General features: G+C 45.2%; 1 protein-coding gene across 8 annotated transcripts in view; it reads left to right on the forward strand.

The window, feature by feature from the left end:
* Positions 1-18753, forward strand: part of utrn (utrophin) — a 334500-nt gene that overhangs the window by 312188 nt on the left and 3559 nt on the right. For all 8 annotated transcript variants that reach the window (XM_042300851.1, XM_042300850.1, XM_042300854.1 and 5 more), the window contains 5 exons: positions 11240-11401; positions 11945-12191; positions 15604-15679; positions 15770-15856; positions 17674-17699. In XM_042300851.1, coding sequence (XP_042156785.1) covers positions 11240-11401; positions 11945-12191; positions 15604-15679; positions 15770-15856; positions 17674-17699 — 598 coding nt within the window. The remainder of the gene's footprint in view (positions 1-11239; positions 11402-11944; positions 12192-15603; positions 15680-15769; positions 15857-17673; positions 17700-18753) is intronic.

The following is an 18753-nucleotide window of genomic DNA, read 5'->3' on the forward strand; positions in this document are numbered from 1 at the left end:
TCACACATTCTCTCTTGCATTCTCTATCTCTCTATCTCTCTCTCTCTCTTGCATTCTCTCTCTCTCTCACATTCTCTCTTGCATTCTCTCTCTATCTTTCGCTCTCTCTCGCGTATGCTTTCTCTCTCTCTCATGCTCTCTCTCATTCACTCACTATTTAATTGGTTGCTCCCAGCACAGTTGAGGTTTCACCCTGGCCCTCCCTATATGAGTTTCTCTTCACAGTTCCTGTCTTCCTTCTCCATATTTACTCCCTCATATACACACAGTTTATTAGGTACACCACCCTATTCATGAAAATGGATCGCTCCTACAGACAGTGAGTCTCGTGGCCTTGATTGATATACACTGCTCAAAAAAATAAAGGGAACACTTCAACAACACAATGTAACTCCAAGTCAGTCACACTTCTGTGAAATCAAACTGTCCACTTAGGAAGCAACACTGATTGACAATACATTTCACATGCTGTTGTGCAAATGGAATAGACAACAGGTGGAAATGATAGGCAATTAGCAAGACACCCCCAATAAAGGAGTGGTTCTGCAGGTGATAACCACAGACCACTTCTCAGTTCCTATGCTTCCTAGCTGATGTTTTGGTCACTTTTTAATGCTGGCGGTGCTTTCACTCTAGTGGTAGCATGAGACAGAGTCTACAACCCACACAAGTGGCTCAGGTAGTGCAGCTCATCCAGGATGTCACATCACTGCGAGCTGTGACAAGAAGGTTTGGTGTGTCTGTCAGTGTAGTGTCCAGAGCATTGAGGCACTACCAGGAGACAGGCCAGTACATCAGGAGACGTGGAGGAGGGCAACAACCCAGCAGCAGGACCGCTACTTCCGCCTTTGTGCAAGGAGGAGCACTGCCAGAGCCCTGCAAAATGACCTCCAGCAGGCCACAAATGTGCATGTGTCTGTTCAAACGGTCAGAAACAGACTCCATGAGGGTGGTATGAGGGCCCGACGTCCACAGGTGGGGGTTGTGCTTACAGCCCAACACCGTGCAGGACGTTTGGCATTGGCAAATTCACCACTGGCGCCCTGTGCTCTTCACAGATGAAAGCAGGTTCACACTAAGCACATCTGACAGACGTGCCAGTCTGGAGACGCCGTGGAGAACGTTCTGCTGCCTGCAACATCCTCCAGCATGACCGGTTGGCGGTGGGTCAGTCATAGTGTGGGGTGGCATTTCTTTGGGGGGCCGCACAGCCCTCCATGTGCTCGCCAGAGGTAGCCTGACTGCCATTAGGTACCGAGATGAGATCCTCAGACCCCTTGTGAGACCATATGCTGGTGCGGTTGGCCCTGGGTTCCTCCTAATGCAAGACCATGCTAGACCTCATGTGGCTGGAGTGTGTCAGTAGTTCCTGCAAGAGGAAGTCATTGATGCTATGGACTGGCCCGCCCGTTCCCCAGACCTGAATCCAATTGAGCACATCTGGGACATCATGTCTCGCTCCATCCACCAACGCACCACAGACTGTCCAGGAGTTGGCGGATGCTTTAGTCCAGGTCTGGGAGGAGATCCCTCAGGAGACCATCCGCCACCTCATCAGGAGCATGCCCAGGCGTTGTAGGGAAGTCATACAGGCACGTGGAGGCCACACACACTACTGAGCCTCATTTTGACTTGTTTTAAGGACATTACATCAAAGTTGGATCAGCCTGTAGTGTGGTTTTCCACTTTAATTATGAGTGTGACTCCAAATCCAGACCACCATGGGTTGATAAATTTGATTTCCATTGATAATTTTTGTGTGATTTTGTTGTCAGCACTTTCAACGAAAACAGTATTTAATAAGAATATTTCATTCATTCAGATCTAGGATGTGTTATTTTAGTGTTCCCTTAATTTTTTTGAGCAGTGTATAAAGCAGGCATCAAGGCATTCAGTTACTGTTCGATGGAACATTAGAATGGGCGAAACGAGTGACTTAAGCTAATTTGAGTGTGATATATATATATTTTTTTACTAGGCAAGTCAGTTAAGAACAAATTCTTATTTTCAATGACGGCCTAGGAATAGTGGGTTAACTGCCTGTTCAGGGGCAGAACGACAGATTTAAACCTTGTCAGCTCGGGTGTTTGAACTTGCAACCTTCCGGTTACTAGTCCAACGCTCTAACCACTAGGCTACCCTGCCGCCCCATTGATTGTCGGTGCCAGGCGTGCCGCATCCAGTATCTCAGAAACGGCCGCCCTCCTCAGCAAGGGTTTATTGAGAATGACGTGACAAACAAAAAACCCTATACATGCACCCTGAGGGGAATTGTTCAAAGTCCAGGTACAGGGGATGGCTTGGGTCTAAAATTATTTTGTGAGCCTTGCTGAGGGCCCTGACCTTTTAGATCTCATCCAGGCCTGTGTGTTTGACTCCAAGTGGCTTGGGGAGGGCCCTGACCATAAAGATCTCATCCATGCCTGTGTGTTTGACTCCAAGTACCTTGCTGAGGGCCCTGACCTTAAATATCTCATCCAGGCCTGTGTGTTTGACTCCAAGTGGCTTGGGGAGGGCCCTGACCTTAAAGATCTCATCCAGGCCTGCGTGTTTGACTCCAAGTGGCTTGGGGAGGGCCCTGACCTTAAAGATCTCATCCAGGCCTGTGTGTTTGACTCCAAGTACCTTGCTTGCTGACTGTGGCATTGCCAAACCAACAAAGAATACTAGTACAGTCCGCGGCAGTCCTGTGGGCAAAAACAGCTAGTTGATGGGAGAGTTCGAAGGAGAATGGCAAGAATTGTGCAAGCTAATAGGCGGGCCACAAACAGACAAATAACACTGTGCAGTATAACAGTGGTTTGCAGAATGGTATCTCAGAATGCACAATTCGTCGATCCTTGTTATAGATGAGCTATTGCAGGCTCCAGTGGACACTTGTTCACCAACACTGGACAATGGAGGAGTGGAAAAACATTGCTTGGAACATGACAGTGAGTTGACTGAGTGGCCTGGTCAGTTCCCAGACCTCAACTCAATAGAGCATCTTTGGGATGAGATGGAACAGGCTGTACGCAGCATGACTGTACAGCCGTCCAATTTGCAGCAACTGCGTGATGTCATCGTATCAGCATGGACCAACATCCCTGTGGAACGTTTCAAACAGCTTGTAGAATGCCCTGAAAAATTCAGGCTGTTCTGGAGGCAAAACCAGGTTCGACCTGGTACTAGATGGGTGTATAATGTCTAGATGTTTATCTCCTCTCCGCCTGGCTCTTATGTCATTATCTACGTCTCAGTGATTTCAGACAAGGCACTCATTTTGCAAGGAAAAAAGATTGATAGATAACATGTCTTTGAGATGAGAAGGGTGTTTGTCAGGCGTGTGTGTGTGCTTGCATGTGTGTATGGGTGTGAAGCGCTGTGTGGTGGAGTGAGCACTAATGGAAGCATCGATCACGCGGTACAGAAGGAGGACAAACTGAATTTCTATTCAACTTCATAGTTTTATAGCTTCATAGTGTGTTCCATTCCTACACAAGATCGCAGCTCTTAGCCTTGAGACAGATAGCCGTCACACTGACTGACAAGTTGGACTCTTCATCTGTAGAATATCATGGAGAACCTGAATACCTGTACGGCTGTGATATTTCAGTCACATTTCTTGGCTCTTGTTTATACCATTTCAATAGTGGTAAGGAGGAGGAGTCTACTGGATCTGGAAGTGACCTCGCCATTCATTTTCTTGATTCAGGTTCACTCAAACTTCCTTTTAATCTTTGTTTGACAGCCAAACTTCATAAATACTGCACCCTCAACTCCTTTGCTAGTAATACAATAATGTAACTAAGAAATTGGCTGGAAACAAAATGTAAAATTATTTATTGTTTTGTTGAATATTCATGACTGAATCAAGATATCTGTCGTAAGACGATGGTGATGAGGGATATCACTACTTCAGTTTTGAGGTCAACCAACGTCGTTGGTGTAAGATTAGCTGGACGTTTCTGACTGGTCTTGGAACTGTGACAGGGCAGCCTCTCACGCTTGGATCAATGGGATATGTAGTGATTTTACCAACACAGCCAGATATGTACAGAGTCGTGTAACTTTTAACCGTTTTTAAACAGACGATCATATTTGTTGATTAAATCTGACTTCATTAATACACTGCTGAAAAAAAGAAAGGGAACACTTAAACAACACATTGTAACTCCAAGTCAATCACACTTCTGTGAAATCAAACTGTCCACTTAGGAAGCAACACTGATTGACAATAAATTTCACATGCTGTTATACAAATGGAATAGACAACAGGTGGAAATGATAGGCAATTAGCAAGACACCCCCCAATAAAGGAGTGGTTCTGCAGGTGGTGACCACAGACCACTTCTCAGTTCCTATGCTTCCTGGCTGATGTTTTGGTCACTTTTGAATGCTGGCGGTGCTTTCACTCTAGTGGTAGCATGAGACGGAGTCTACAACCCACACAAGTGGCTCAGGTAGTGCAGCTCATCCAGGATGGCACATCAATGCGAGCTGTGCAAGAAGGTTTGGTGTGTCTGTCAGTGTAGTGTCCAGAGCATGGAGGCGCTACCAGGAGACAGGCCAGTACATCAGGAGACGTGGAGGAGGCCGTAGGAGGGCAACAACCCAGCAGTGTGCATGTGTCACAATGTGCATGTGTCTGCTCAAACGGTCAGAAACAGGTGGGGGTTGTGCTTACAGCCCAACACCGTGCAGGACGTTTGGCATTTGCCAGAGAACACCAAGATTGGCAAATTCGCCACTGGCGCCCTGTGGTCTTCACAGATGAAAGCAGGTTCACACTGAGCACATGTGACAGACGTGACAGAGTCTGGAGACGCCGTGGAGAACGTTCTGCTGCCTGCAACATCCTCCAGCATGACCGGTTTGGCAGTGGGTCAGTCATGGTGTGGGGTGGCATTTCTTTGGGGGGCCGCACAGCCCTCCATGTGCTCGCCAGAGGTAGCCTGAATGCCATTAGGTACCGAGATGAGATCCTCAGACCCCTTGTGAGACCATATCAAATCAAATTTATTTATATAGCCCTTCGTACATCAGCTGATATCTCAAAGTGCTGTACAGAAACCCAGCCTAAAACCCCAAACAGCAAGCAATGCAGGTATAGAAGCACGGTGGCTAGGAAAAACTCCCTAGAAAGGCCAAAACCTAGGAAGAAACCTAGAGAGGAACCAGGCTATGTGGGGTGGCCAGTCCTCTTCTGGCTGTGCCGGGTGGAGATTATAACAGAACATGGCCAAGATGTTCAAATGTTCATAAATGACCAGCATGGTCGAATAATAATAAGGCAGAACAGTTGAAACTGGAGCAGCAGCACGGTCAGGTGGACTGGGGACAGCAAGGAGTACTCATGTCAGGTAGTCCTGGGGCATGGTCCTAGGGCTCAGGTCCTCCAAGAGAGAGAAAGAAAGAGAGAATTAGAGAACGCACACTTAGATTCACACAGGACACCGATTAGGACAGGAGAAGTACTCCAGATTTAAACAAACTGACCCTAGCCCCCCGACACATAAACTACTGCAGCATAAATACTGGAGGCTGAGACAGGAGGGGTCAGGAGACACTGTGGCCCCATCCGAGGACACCCCCGGACAGGGCCAAACAGGAAGGATATAACCCCACCCACTTTGCCAAAGCACAGCCCCCACACCACTAGAGGGATATCTTCAACCACCAACTTACCATCCTGAGACAAGGCTGAGTATAGCCCACAAAGATCTCCGCCATGGCACAACCCAGGGGTGGGCGCCAACCCAGACAGGATGACCACATCAGTGAATTAACCCACTCAGGTGACGCACCCCTTCCAGGGACGGCATGAGAGAGCCCCAGTAAGCCAGTGACTCAGCCCCTGTAATAGGGTTAGAGGCAGAGAATCCCAGTGGAAAGAGGGGAACCGGCCAGGCAGAGACAGCAAGGGCAGTTCGTTGCTCCAGAGCCTTTCCGTTCACCTTCACACTCCTGGGCCAGACTACACTCAGTCATATGACCCACTGAAGAGATGAGTCTTCAGTAAAGACTTAAAGGTTGAGACAGAGTTTGCGTCTCTGACATGGGTAGGCAGACCGTTCCATAAAAATGGAGCTCTATAGGAGAAAGCCCTGCCTCCAGCTGTTTGCTTAGAAATTCTAGGGACAATTAGGAGGCCTGCGTCTTGTGACCGTAGCGTACATGTAGGTATGTACGGCAGGACCAAATCAGAGAGATAGGTAGGAGCAAGCCCATGTAATGCTTTGTAGGTTAGCAGTAAAACCTTGAAATCAGCCCTTGCTTTGACAGGAAGCCAGTGTAGGGAGGCTAGCACTGGAGTAATATGATCAATTTTTTGGGTTCTAGTCAGGATTCTAACAGCCGTATTTAGCACTAACTGAAGTTTATTTAGTGCTTTATCCAGGTATCCGGAAAGTAGCGCATTGCAGTAGTCTAACCTAGAAGTGACAAAAGCATGGATTAATTTTTCTGCATCATTTTTGGACAGAAAGTTTCTGATTTTTGCAATGTTACGTAGATGGAAAAAAGCTGTCCTTGAAATGGTCTTGATATGTTCTTCAAAAGAGAGATCAGGGTCCAGAGTAACGCCGAGGTCCTTCACAGTTTTATTTGAGACGACTGTACAACCATTAAGATTAATTGTCAGATTCAACAGAAGATCTCTTTGTTTCTTGGGACCTAGAACAAGCATCTCTGTTTTGTCCGAGTTTAAAAGTAGAAAGTTTGCAGCCATCCACTTCCTTATGTCTGAAACACATGCTTCTACCAAGGGCAATTTTCGGGCTTCACCATGTTTCATTGAAATGTACAGCTGTGTGTCATCCGCATAGCAGTGAAAGTTAACATTATGTTTTCGAATAACATCCCCAAGAGGTAAAATATATAGTGAAAACAATAGTGGTCCTAAAACGGAACCTTGAGGAACACCGAAATTTACAGTTGATTTGTCAGAGGACAAACCATTCACAGAGACAAACTGATATCTTTCCGACAGATAAGATCTAAACCAGGCCAGAACTTGTCCATGTAGACCAATTTGGGTTTCCAATCTCTCCAAAAGAATGTGGTGATCGATGGTATCAAAAGCAGCACTAAGGTCTAGGAGCACGAGGACAGATGCCATTAAAATGTCATTTATCACCTTCACAAGTGCCGTCTCAGTGCTATGATGTGGTCTAAAACCAGACTGAAGCATTTCGTATACATTGTTTGTCTTCAGGAAGGCAGTGAGTTGCTGCGCAAACAGCCTTTTCTCAAATTTTTGAGAGGAATGGAAGATTCGATATAGGCAGATAGTTTTTTATATTTTCTGGGTCAAGGTTTGGCTTTTTCAAGAGAGGCTTTATTACTGTCACTTTTAGTGAGTTTGGTACACATCCGGTGGATAGAGAGCCGTTTATTATGTTCAACATAGCAGGGCCAAGCACAGGAAGCAGCTCTTTCAGTAGTTTGGTTGGAATAGGGTCCAGTATGCAGCTTGAAGGTTTAGAGGCCATGATTATTTTCATCATTGTGTCGAGATATAGTACTAAAACACTTGAGCGTCTCTCTTGATCCTAGTTCCTGGCAGAGTTGTGCAGACTCTGGACAACCGAGCTTTGAAGGAATACGCAGATTTAAAGAGGAGTCCGTAATTTGCTTCCTAATAATCATAATCTTTTCCTCAAAGAAGTTCATGAATTTATCACTGCTAAAGTGAAAGTCATCCTCTCTTGGGGAATGCTGCTTTTTAGTTAGCTTTGCGACAGTATCAAAAAGGAATTTCGGATTGTTCTTATTTTCCTCAATTAAGTTAGAAAAATAGGATGATCGAGCAGCAGTAAGGGCTCTTCGGTACTGCACGGTACTGTCTTTCCAAGCTAGTCGGAAGACTTCCAGTTTGGTGTGGCGCCATTTCCGTTCCAATTTTCTGGAAGCTTGCTTCAGAGCTCGGGTATTTTCTGTGTACCAGGGAGATAGTTTCTTATGAGAAATGTTTTTAGTTTTTAGGGGTGCAACTGCATCTAGGGTATTGCGCAAGGTTAAATTGAGTTCCTCAGTTAAGTGGTTAACTGATTTTTGTCCTCTGGCGTCCTTGGGTAGACAGAGGGAATCTGGAAGGACATCAAGGAATCTTTGTGTTGTCTGTGAATTTATAGCACAACTTTTGATGGTCCTTGGTTGGGGTCTGAGCAGATTATTTGTTGCAATTGCAAACGTAATAAAATGGTGGTCCGATAGTCCAGGATTATGAGGAAAAACATTAAGATCCACAACATTTATTCCATGGGACAAAATTAGGTCCAGAGTATGATTGTGACAGTGAGTGGGTCCAGAGACATGTTGGACAAAACCCACTGAGTCGATGATGGCTCCCAAAGCCTTTTGGAGTGGGTCTGTGGACTTTTCCATGTGAATATTAAAGTCACCAAAGATTAGAATATTATCTGCTATGACTACAAGGTCCGATAGGAATTCAGGGAACTCAGTGAGGAACGCTGTATATGGCCCAGGAGGCCTGTAAACAGTAGCTATAAAAAGTGATTGAGTAGGCTGCATAGATTTCATGACTAGAAGCTCAAAAGACGAAAACATCATTTTTTTTTTTGTAAATTGAAATTTGCTATGGTAAATGTTAGCAACACCTCCACCTTTGCGGGATGCACGGGGGATATGGTCACTAGTGTAGCCAGGAGGTGAGGCCTCATTTAACACAGTAAATTCATCAGGCTTAAGCCATGTTTCAGTCAGGCCAATCACATCAAGATTATGATCAGTGATTAGTTCATTGACTATAATTGCCTTTGAAGTAAGGGATTAAGTAGCCCTATTTTGAGATGTGAGGTATCATGATCTCTTTCAATAATGACAGGAATGGAGGTGGTCTTTATCCTAGTGAGATTGCTAAGGCGAACACCGCCATGTTTAGTTTTGCCCAACCTAGGTCGAGGCACAGACACGGTCTCAATGGTGATAGCTGAGCTGACTACACTGACTGTGCTAGTGGCAGACTCCACTATGCTGGCAGGCTGGCTAACAACCTGCTGCCTGGCCTGCACCCTATTTCATTGTGGAGCTAGAGCAGTTAGAGCCCTGTCTATGTTGGTAGATAAGATGAGAGCACCCCTCCAGCTAGGATGGAGTCCGTCACTCCTCAGCAGGTCAGGCTTGGTCCTGTTTGTGGGTGAGTCCCAGAAAGAGGGCCAATTATCTACAAATTCTATCTTTTGGGAGGGGCAGAAAACAGTTTTCAACCAGCGATTGAGTTGTGAGACTCTGCTGTAGAGCTCATCACTCCCCCTAACTCGGAGGGGGCCAGAGACAATTACTCGATGCCGACACATCTTTCTAGCTGATTTACACGCAGAAGCTATGTTGCGCTTGGTGATCTCTGACTGTTTCATCCTAACATCGTTGGTGCCGACGTGGATAACAATATCTCTATACTCTCTACACTCTCTACACTCTATACTCTCTACACATATGCTGGTGCGGTTGGCCCTGGGTTCCTCCTAATGCGAGACAATGCTAGACCTCATGTGGCTGGAGTGTGTCAGCAGTTCCTGCAAGAGGAAGGCATTGATGCTATGGACTGGCCCGCCCGTTCCCCAGACCTGAATCCAATTGAGCACATCTGGGACAGGAGTTGCTCCACAGACTGTCCAGGATTTGGCGGATGCTTTAGTCCAGGTCTGGGAGGAGATCCCTCAGGAGACCATCCGCCACCTCATCAGGAGCATGCCCAGGCGTTGTAGGGAGGTCATACAGGCACGTGGAGGCCACACACACTACTTAGCCTCATTTTGACTTGTAGTGTGGTTTTCCACTTTAATTTTGAGTGTGACTCCAAATCCAGACCTCCATGGGTTGATACATTTGATTTCCATTGATAATTTTTGTGTGATTTTGTTGTCAGCACATTCAACTATGTAAAGAAAAAAGTATTTCATAAGAATATTTCATTCATTCAGATCTAGGATGTGTTATTTTAGTGTTCATTTTATTTTTTTGAGCAGTGTATCCAGTAATTTCACAAGTAAATTGACATTCGAAAACTTGAGAAAATAGCAACTCGACAAAGCGCCAATGGCTACAATAAAAGGCTAAATTACTTCCAGACACAAAGGATCCACGGAGCTCCTTCTCCTCCTCACCTCTCTATACTCTATCCCATTGGCAGAGGTTTGTAGACATAATTAGAATAGGAGTCCTCGTCCTTGCTAACACAATAGATCCGCCTGGGAAACAAAACATGTTTTGTCCAGAAATCTTTTCATATACTAAACACTCTGAATATGCATGTAATGTTAATGAGGGCCTGAACACTTGGGTCATTTATGAAATGCTGTGTCTGGGTTCTGTAATGGGTCTCCTGAGGGCCGTACATTAGGAGTTAGAAGCTGTGTTAGACAGATGGTGTTTGGTAGCCTAGCTTAGCCTAGCCATGCTATTGACACAGTTAGTGCTCCAAGCCATGGCCCTGGCCTTGCCATAGACTTTTAAAAAAGCTAACTAGCTAGCCAAACCACAGAATGAAAGCTGGATTGACAATAGACATTGTGCATGGATGGTTAAAATGTATCCAAGAAGAGCCAACATGGAATCCAGTTTCAATTAAAACCACTGCTTTCAGCTTGGCCAAATGGAAACGGACTCCCTGGCTGTCAGTGTGGCTCTGGCGATGGATGGCACTTCCTGCGGTAATGGACAGGGGGCTGAGTAATCCTACCCCTCCGTGTGTGTGCGCACGCGCATATGTGATGGTTTGTGATAGTTTAATCCCTATAATCCCTGGGGCTCTGTGTGTGTGTGTGTGTGTGTGTGTGTGTGTGTGTGTGTGTGTGTGTGTGTGTGTGTTAGAGGGAAGGTGACAGCTGTGGTTTAGCAAGACCTGCCTACTGCATCTCAGATCCTCCAAATATGACACAGAGAAACTTGGAGCCATCATTCTCTCTCTCTCTTTCACCCCCTCTCTCCCCATCTGTCTTCTCCCTCTCTATCTATGTCATGTGGTTATCTGATGGTTGAGATCAACAGATCTGTGTTGTAGGGAGGATCTACAGCTCCCAGCCATACAGTACAGTCCTGCAACAGCCAAAGCTGAAGTTAAAACCACTGAGTCTGTTTAATGGAAAGACAATCAAGATGGACAACAAAGCTCTTTGAACTTAAACTTTGACCGAGGTGGAGCACGCTCTTGCGCAATGTATCTAATATAATGAAGCTCTTTAAGAATGACAACCAGCACATGTTATTTAGTTAATTTGTATATCTCTTCCCATAGGGACGATGAGCATGCTCTGATCCTGCAGTACTGCCAGACCCTGGGTGGGGAGGGGTCTCCCTGCAGCCAGCCCCAGAGCCCCGCCCAGATCCTACAGGCCGTGGAGAGGGAGGAGCGTGGGGAGCTGGAGCGAATCATCCATCGCCTGGAGGATGAGCAGAGGTACGCGATAGGTCAGCGGAGTAGTCCGTCAAATGTCAGCACTACTGTGTTCTGCCCACTTACTAAAAGTGATGCTCAGCACACACACACACACTGTCTCATTCAGCTCTCGCTCCTCCCCCCCTTCATCTCTCTCTACCTCTACCTCTGCCTCTTTGATTGGTGGATAGAGGTAGTGTAAGGACAATGGTGACTGTGCACTCACTCTATTATTCTTGGAGCTGCTGTGTCTCTGTCTGAGGCCGTGGCTGTATCTGAGTGATTTAGCTCTGCTCACATTCTTCTTTATGAGCCAGGCTATAAACGCCAGTTGAAGTACCACAGTCAGTCTGGAGCCAACAGCTCTATACAGTTGTAAACAGAGACGGACACAGGCCAGGACCTCTCTGTACAGTGGCTTCACATAGGATTGTACTGAGAGCGGGGGCAGGAAGATTTTAGTAGTGCTGTTGGGCTCATATTATATGTGCAGGAATGATTGTGTGGCGTGTGTGTGTCTGACTTCTGCATCTCCCTAACCCCATCTCTGGGTGTCTCCCCCAGGACACTGAAAAGGGAGTATGAACAGCTGAAGGAGCAGCACGGGGACCAGCGGGGGCCTGGGTCTGTGGGGCATTGGGACCCTGAGGGGTCTTCTCACCCCGGGGGTCCTGGCGAGGCTGACCTGCTGGCTGAGGCCAAACTGCTCCGGCAGCATAAGAGCCGTCTGGAGGACCGCATGCACAAACTGGAGGAGCACAACAAGCAGCTGGAGTCCCAGCTCCACCGGCTCAGACAACTACTGCACCAGGTGGGCCACACATAGAGGGACACGTACAGTACACACACACACACACACATGCTCACACTCCACCTCGGACAGCAAGCCACTTCAACAGATGTCTTAACACACACACACACACACACACATGCATGTTCCACCTGTGGAATGACTTCTATATTACTGATGACACATCAACAACAACAGCAATTCCTTCTCAGCCCTCGAAAGTGTCCTTGTTTGTATCATAACTTATTCCTCTAAAGTTAGAATCTGATCACGGTGATTTGTCTGCCATTAAAATCCTTGGCGGGCCCCGCCTGTTTCTAGAAATACATTTTCGGGATGGAAACATGCTTTAATTGTAAACTGAAATGACTAAAACCAGATAGAAAGTATGTACAGTAGAACATTTTATGAACCAATATATTTTTTATATTTGAGAACTAATAATGACCAAAATAAAAACTAGACAGACGGTCATGGAGAATAAGAAAAACAATGAATTTAGCAGTATAGATTTTATTATATTTGAGCAAAAGAACACAGCATAAGCCACAGCAAAATGCATGGAATTGCAGGAAAATAGCTCTAAAAATGAAACAATTTCTCTCAGCTCCATAGAAAAATGTGTAGAATTGCAGGAAAGTGTCTTAAATATGAAAACATTGCCACGCCCACCACCTAAGCCCCTTGTTGATGTAGAAAGAACCCTGTATTGTGAGATTTCCACCTAGGGCTACGAAGCACCCCCTACCCAGTAACCCAATCCATCTCTGCTCTGTTTATGCCTCTCCTGATCACTCAATAAGTTTACATGACTTTTTAGCTGTGTGGGAAATAAAAGCCAACCAACCGAACGGAGTCAGTCAGAGTTGGTAAACAGTATTGACTCAGGTCTCTGGAGCTGGAGGCTGCGGTGGGTAATCAGGATTCTTAAAGCAGTACTTGGAGTTAAATCATATCCAGGTTTATTTCCCTGTTCGTTACATATTTAAAACTTGGGGAAAATGGAATGGGAACGATGATATAAATCCAAGTGGCATTCTCTCGCCCTGCAGGCCTGTTCCTGCCCAAAACATTCTGCTCAGTTAGCCACACCGGTGTGTGGAATCTGCCCATTATGAGTGCTGTAGTGGCGCTCTCCACTGCCATGGTGCTGACCCGTTATCGCTGTTCTCCCCTCACTGACTAACGCTAGTTATCCACAGCTCACAGGTTAACATAACATTCCTTCATTTAGTTACAACAGAGGCAGAGCATTAGGCAACCTCGGCCTGGGGAAGATAACGTGACTCTGCTGATTCTTAGGGGATAAAGGGCTCATGTTAAACCTTGCAAGACACACACACCATTTCTTCCAGAGCCCAGAGTCCTGAGCTAACCAGATCCTGACTCTATGATGGGAGAAACAAATCCAATCTACAGGGATAAATTAGAGTGAGTAATCCTACAAACGTGCTCTGACATTCACAGAAGAGATTTTCATATTTTCAGCCCAGCATTGTCAGTTTATGGTCAAACAAATATGTTGTCTAGGTTCATCACAACGAGGACATCAACAGTTTTACAATATCACAACTTAGTGTAGTAGTTTTGAAGGAAATTCTCTTAACTCTGAATCAATTGTAAATCAAATTGTATTTGTCACATGAGCCGAATACAACAGGTATTGTTACCGTGAAATGCTGATTTTCAAGCCCTTAACCAACAATGCCGTTTTAAGAATAATAAGAGTTAAGAAAATATTTTCTAAATAAACTAAAGTAAAAAATAAAATAAAAAAGAGTAGCAATAAAATAACAATAACGAGGCTATATACAGGGGGTTAGGGTGCAGAGTCGATGTATGGGGGTGCAGGTTAGTCGATGTAATCAAGGTTATATGTGTATATGTAGGTAGGTTTAAAGTGACTATGCATAGATAATTAACAGCGAGTAGCAGCAGTGTAAAAATTAAGTGGGGTGGCAATGCAAATAATCTGGAAAGCCATTTGACTAGCTGTTCAACAGTCTTATAGCTTGTGGGTAGAAGTTGTTAAGAAGGCTTTTTGACCTAAACATGGCACTCCAGTACCGCTTGCCTTGCGGTAGAAGAGAGAACAGTCTATGTCTAGGGTGGCTGGAGTCTTTGGCAATTTTTAAGGCCTTCTTCTGACACTGCCTGGTGTAGAGGTCCTGGATGGCAGGAAGCTTGGCCCCAGTGATGTACTGGGCCGTATGCACTACCCTCTTGTAGTGCCTTGCGGGTGGAGGCTGAGCAGTTGCCATACCAGGTGGTGATGCAACCAGTCAGGATGCTCTCGATGTTGCAGCTGTAGAACATTTTGAGGATCTGAGGACCCATGCCAAATCTTTTCAGTCTCCTGAGGGGGAATAGGCATTGTCATGCCATCTTCACAACTGTTTTGGTGTGTTTGGACCATGATAGTTTGTTGGTGATGTGGACACCAAGGAATTTGAAGCTCTCAACCTGCTCCATTTCAGCCGGTCGATGAGAATGGGGCGTACTCGGCCCTCCTTTTCCTGGAGTCCACGATCATCTCCTATGTCTTGCTCACCTTGAGGAAGAGGTTGTTGTCCTAGCACTACACTGCCAGGTCACTGACCTCCTCCCTATAGGCTTTCTCATTGGTGTCGGTGATCAGGCCTACCACCACTGTGTCGTCGGCAAACTTAATGATGGTGGTTATCAATGATAAATTATGTATTTTGTGTTGTTGCAATTTTTATTAGAGAGCTGTTGTGCAGCTCTGTACAGTCAGTACTATTCTAAGTGAGCCCTGAAGATGTTGTGAGAATGCTCTGGAGACATTTCCACCACATTAACCTTTACTACAGCTGGGGGCAGGAGAGCAGGAAGGAGAGAAGAGAGGGACGGGATTGGCAGGGAGGAGGATGCATTGATTCCGTCTCTGGAAAGCTAAGGGGCATGTTGGACTTGATAGTAAATGTCAGTGGACATCAGGTGCCCTATTCAGGCGTGTGTGTGTGTGTGTGTGCGCGTGCGTGCGTGCACCTTTTTTCATGAATGAAAGTCAAGAAATGAAACAAACACGTTGCCAAACCCTTAGAGATTCATCTGAACTCATACGGGGAGTGACAGTGACACATTTGGAAGAGGGCTTATAGACACATAAATGTCAGTACACGTGATGACAGGTCTTTCATCCAGCCCCATCGAGCCACACTGTGTGCTATTCCCTTGTTTGGGACTGATGATTCATATGTAGTTGGTTTAAAGTCGTCACCAGTGAAGTATGCCACTATGAATAATGAAGAGTGGGCACTATGTTTTAGTAATGATGCTGGTCCTTGTCTCTTTCCCTCATATATTTTTGACTTTTCATTCTGTCTTTCTTCTTGTGTTTCTCTCACTTCTTCTCTTCACCTCTTCTTGTCTGACTTGCTCCTCGTTCATCCTCTTCTTTCCCTCATCTCAGCCGGAGATGGACTCCAGGGTGAATGGAGTGTCGTCGCCCAGCATGCAAGAACAAGGGGCCCTCACCGAACATACAGGTCGGTTCAACACACACACACACACACACACACACACACACACACACACACACACACACAGTGTGCTAAACTGGTGTGTGTGTGTTTCAGATGAGCTGTTGGACCACCCACACAACCGCAGCTCTGACCTGGCAGACATCATGGAGCAGATAAACCACACCTTCCCTGCATGCAGTCGTAAGACCTCTCCTTTACCTCAAACACCTCTTCCCTCTTCCCTCTCCTCCCATCTTCCCTCTGTTTACCTCTTCCATTCTCCTTGCCTCCTCTCACTCACTGTCTCTCGCTGTCTTCTCTCATTCTGTCTTTCATTCCTCTTTCTCCTCTTCTTCCTCTGTCCGTTGTTTTCTCATCCTCTCCATCCTCCTCCTCTCTACCTCACCTGTCTTCTACTCCTCCTCCCCCCTCCCCTCTCTATTCCATCCCCACTCTTTCTCTCACTCACCACTTAGCTAGTGTGTGTGTGGGTGGTAGTGTTCTGGCTGGAGCAGATTCTATTTTGTCCCTTTGACGTTCACTACTCTCCACTTTAATTCATGACTTTGGAGCTGAAAATAAAAGGTATGCTATTGTAACGGATGTGAAACGGCTAGCTAGTTAGCGGTGGTGCGCGCTAAATAGCGTTTAAATCGGTGACGTCACTTGCTCTGAGACCTTGAAGTAGTGGTTCCCCTTGCTCTGCAAGGGCCGCGGCTTTTGTGGAGCGATGGGTAACGATGCTTCGTGGGTGACTGTTGTCTGTGTGCAGAGGGTCCCTGGTTCGAGCCCGGGTATGGGCGAGGGGACGGTCTGAAGTTATACTGTTACACTATGTCATCTTCTCTGTTTAGATGCAATATGTATCATGTGCAATGTGACTGCAGTGAGGAGTTTGAAACACTCTCACACAGTCAACTTATACATAGCGCCTAGAGTTTCTTCTGGCCATGTGACCTGGCCCTAGGTATCCAGTGAAACTGAGGAAGAAATACGCTCCATGGGTATCATAGAATGAGACTAAAAGTGTTGGATTAGTGTATTACCTCAAAGTGACTTTAAATTGCATTTTGAATGAGTCGAAAATCTATCTGAAGTTTAGTTTAAAAATCTATTATAATCTAGAGGCTGCTGCGGGGCTATCAATACCGGTTTACTGCTCACCTGGCGGGCATAACGGCTCAACGATCTCAACATCCATCTCAACAACACTTAAAGATAATACTTAGTTTATGACTGTGTGTGTAGGAGGGGTCCATATGCATCTGAACTTAGGCTTCAACCAATCAGTTTTGATGCATGGAGTAAGGTTGCAAAGGGAGGGAATATTACTGGAAATTTTGCAGGTTTACCAGTAAACTACCTGAATTGTGGTATCTTTCAAGGATTTTATGTAATCTATCACATGACATCTAGTGGTCCTTTAGGGTACTTCAGATTATCACAGGTGTCTGTAATTATCTCTGACCCTACTGTATGTGTGGCCTTATCCCATAAAAAATAGAATGACAAAGCTGTGGAACATTATCATAACTATAAAGCATCAACTTAACGAATAACATGAAATATCCTTTATATATTTTTTACACACTATTTCTCTGTCAGCATGTATTTGTTGTCAATGTTTTGGCATCAAACTGGTGGCAGTTGTGAAAAAAGGCAATAGTTAGACGTTGCAGAGGTAACTGGAAATAATTCCACATTTGTGTATGCTTTTTCATTAATTAGGCTATTTTCTCTTGAACCGTGAGGTCTATTTACTAGAGCCTCATGGACGATATGGAGACTGATATAAAAAAATAATGTATGGAGACCTACAGTATATATGAATAAATGTTTTTCAAGTATAACTTACCAAAGTTACAATAGATTGCCATAGATGTTCTGTTAATTACCCAAATTACTGAAGATTCCGGTAACTTTAGTAAACTACTGGTAGCTTTACAACCCTAGCATGGAGGTTACAAAGAGTCAATATTGTGTTTTTTCTCACAAAGTTGTTTCTGTTTCACTTGTAGCTTCAAGCCTCTCCTCGAGACCACAGGTAAGATATATTTCTCATCCACTTGCATATTGCCTGTTTCATTCTGATAAGAGGAAATTAGCTGGAGCGCATTTCGTGAAGGCTGAATGAGTGCAAATGAGAAAAAACAGGTATACTGTTGCTAGTTACTTGGCAGGCAGTCCAACTGGTCAAAGAACTGAATGTGTAAGAGATTCAGCCACTCTCTGGAGGAGAATGGCAGTTTGGTGCTTATCAAGGGGTGTAGATGAAGAGAGAGAGCAACAAAACAGTGTGGAACATACACACACACACACAGAAAATAAAATAGATCAATGGGGTCTCCTTCACCTACAGTGGGGAGAACAAGTACTTGTTACACTGCCGATTTTGCAGGTTTTCCTACTTACAAAGCATGTAGAGGTCTGTAATATTTATCATATGTACACTTCAACTGTGAGAGACGGAATCTAAAACAAAAATCCAGAAAATCACATTGTATGATTTTTAAGTAATTAATTTTCATTTTATTGCATGACATAAGTATTGTTCTCCCCACTGTATGTTGTAAATGGAGGCAGAGATGGATTCTGAAGCTCAGTAGAATAGCAGCAAAGGTTATTGACAGTGACCTGCTCTTAGTCTAATTTCTGTTTAGTCTGCTCTCTTTCTCTCTCACCTCTAAACATCTCAGCCCTTCTCCACTCTCCCCATTGCCTTTACAAGCCAGTTAAACCATTTATTTATTACAAGTAGTATCTGGACGCTCCTTCACAGGGGCCCATTTCTTTTCCCTCTCCTGTTTGTTCTTCTTCTTCCCTTGACGTCCATTATGTTAGCCAGTGCTATCGGCGTTTTTTCTTATATTTAATTCAACCAGGTTCAGGTTTGGTATTTATGTTGTCTTATGCACCTGTAGTGAACACAGGGAGAAATGTGCTTAGGACCACTTTTACCACTTCTTCTTATCTCTTTTCTTCCCTTCTTTCTTATTGAACTCCATTAAGTTAGTCCTTTGTAGCTCAGTTGGGAGAGCATGGCGCTTGTAACGGCAGGGTTGTAGGTTCGATTCCCGGGACCACTCATACTGTATGGA

Source organism: Oncorhynchus tshawytscha, linkage group LG18 (genome assembly GCF_018296145.1).
Source record: "Oncorhynchus tshawytscha isolate Ot180627B linkage group LG18, Otsh_v2.0, whole genome shotgun sequence".
NCBI classification, from domain to species: domain Eukaryota; kingdom Metazoa; phylum Chordata; class Actinopteri; order Salmoniformes; family Salmonidae; genus Oncorhynchus; species Oncorhynchus tshawytscha.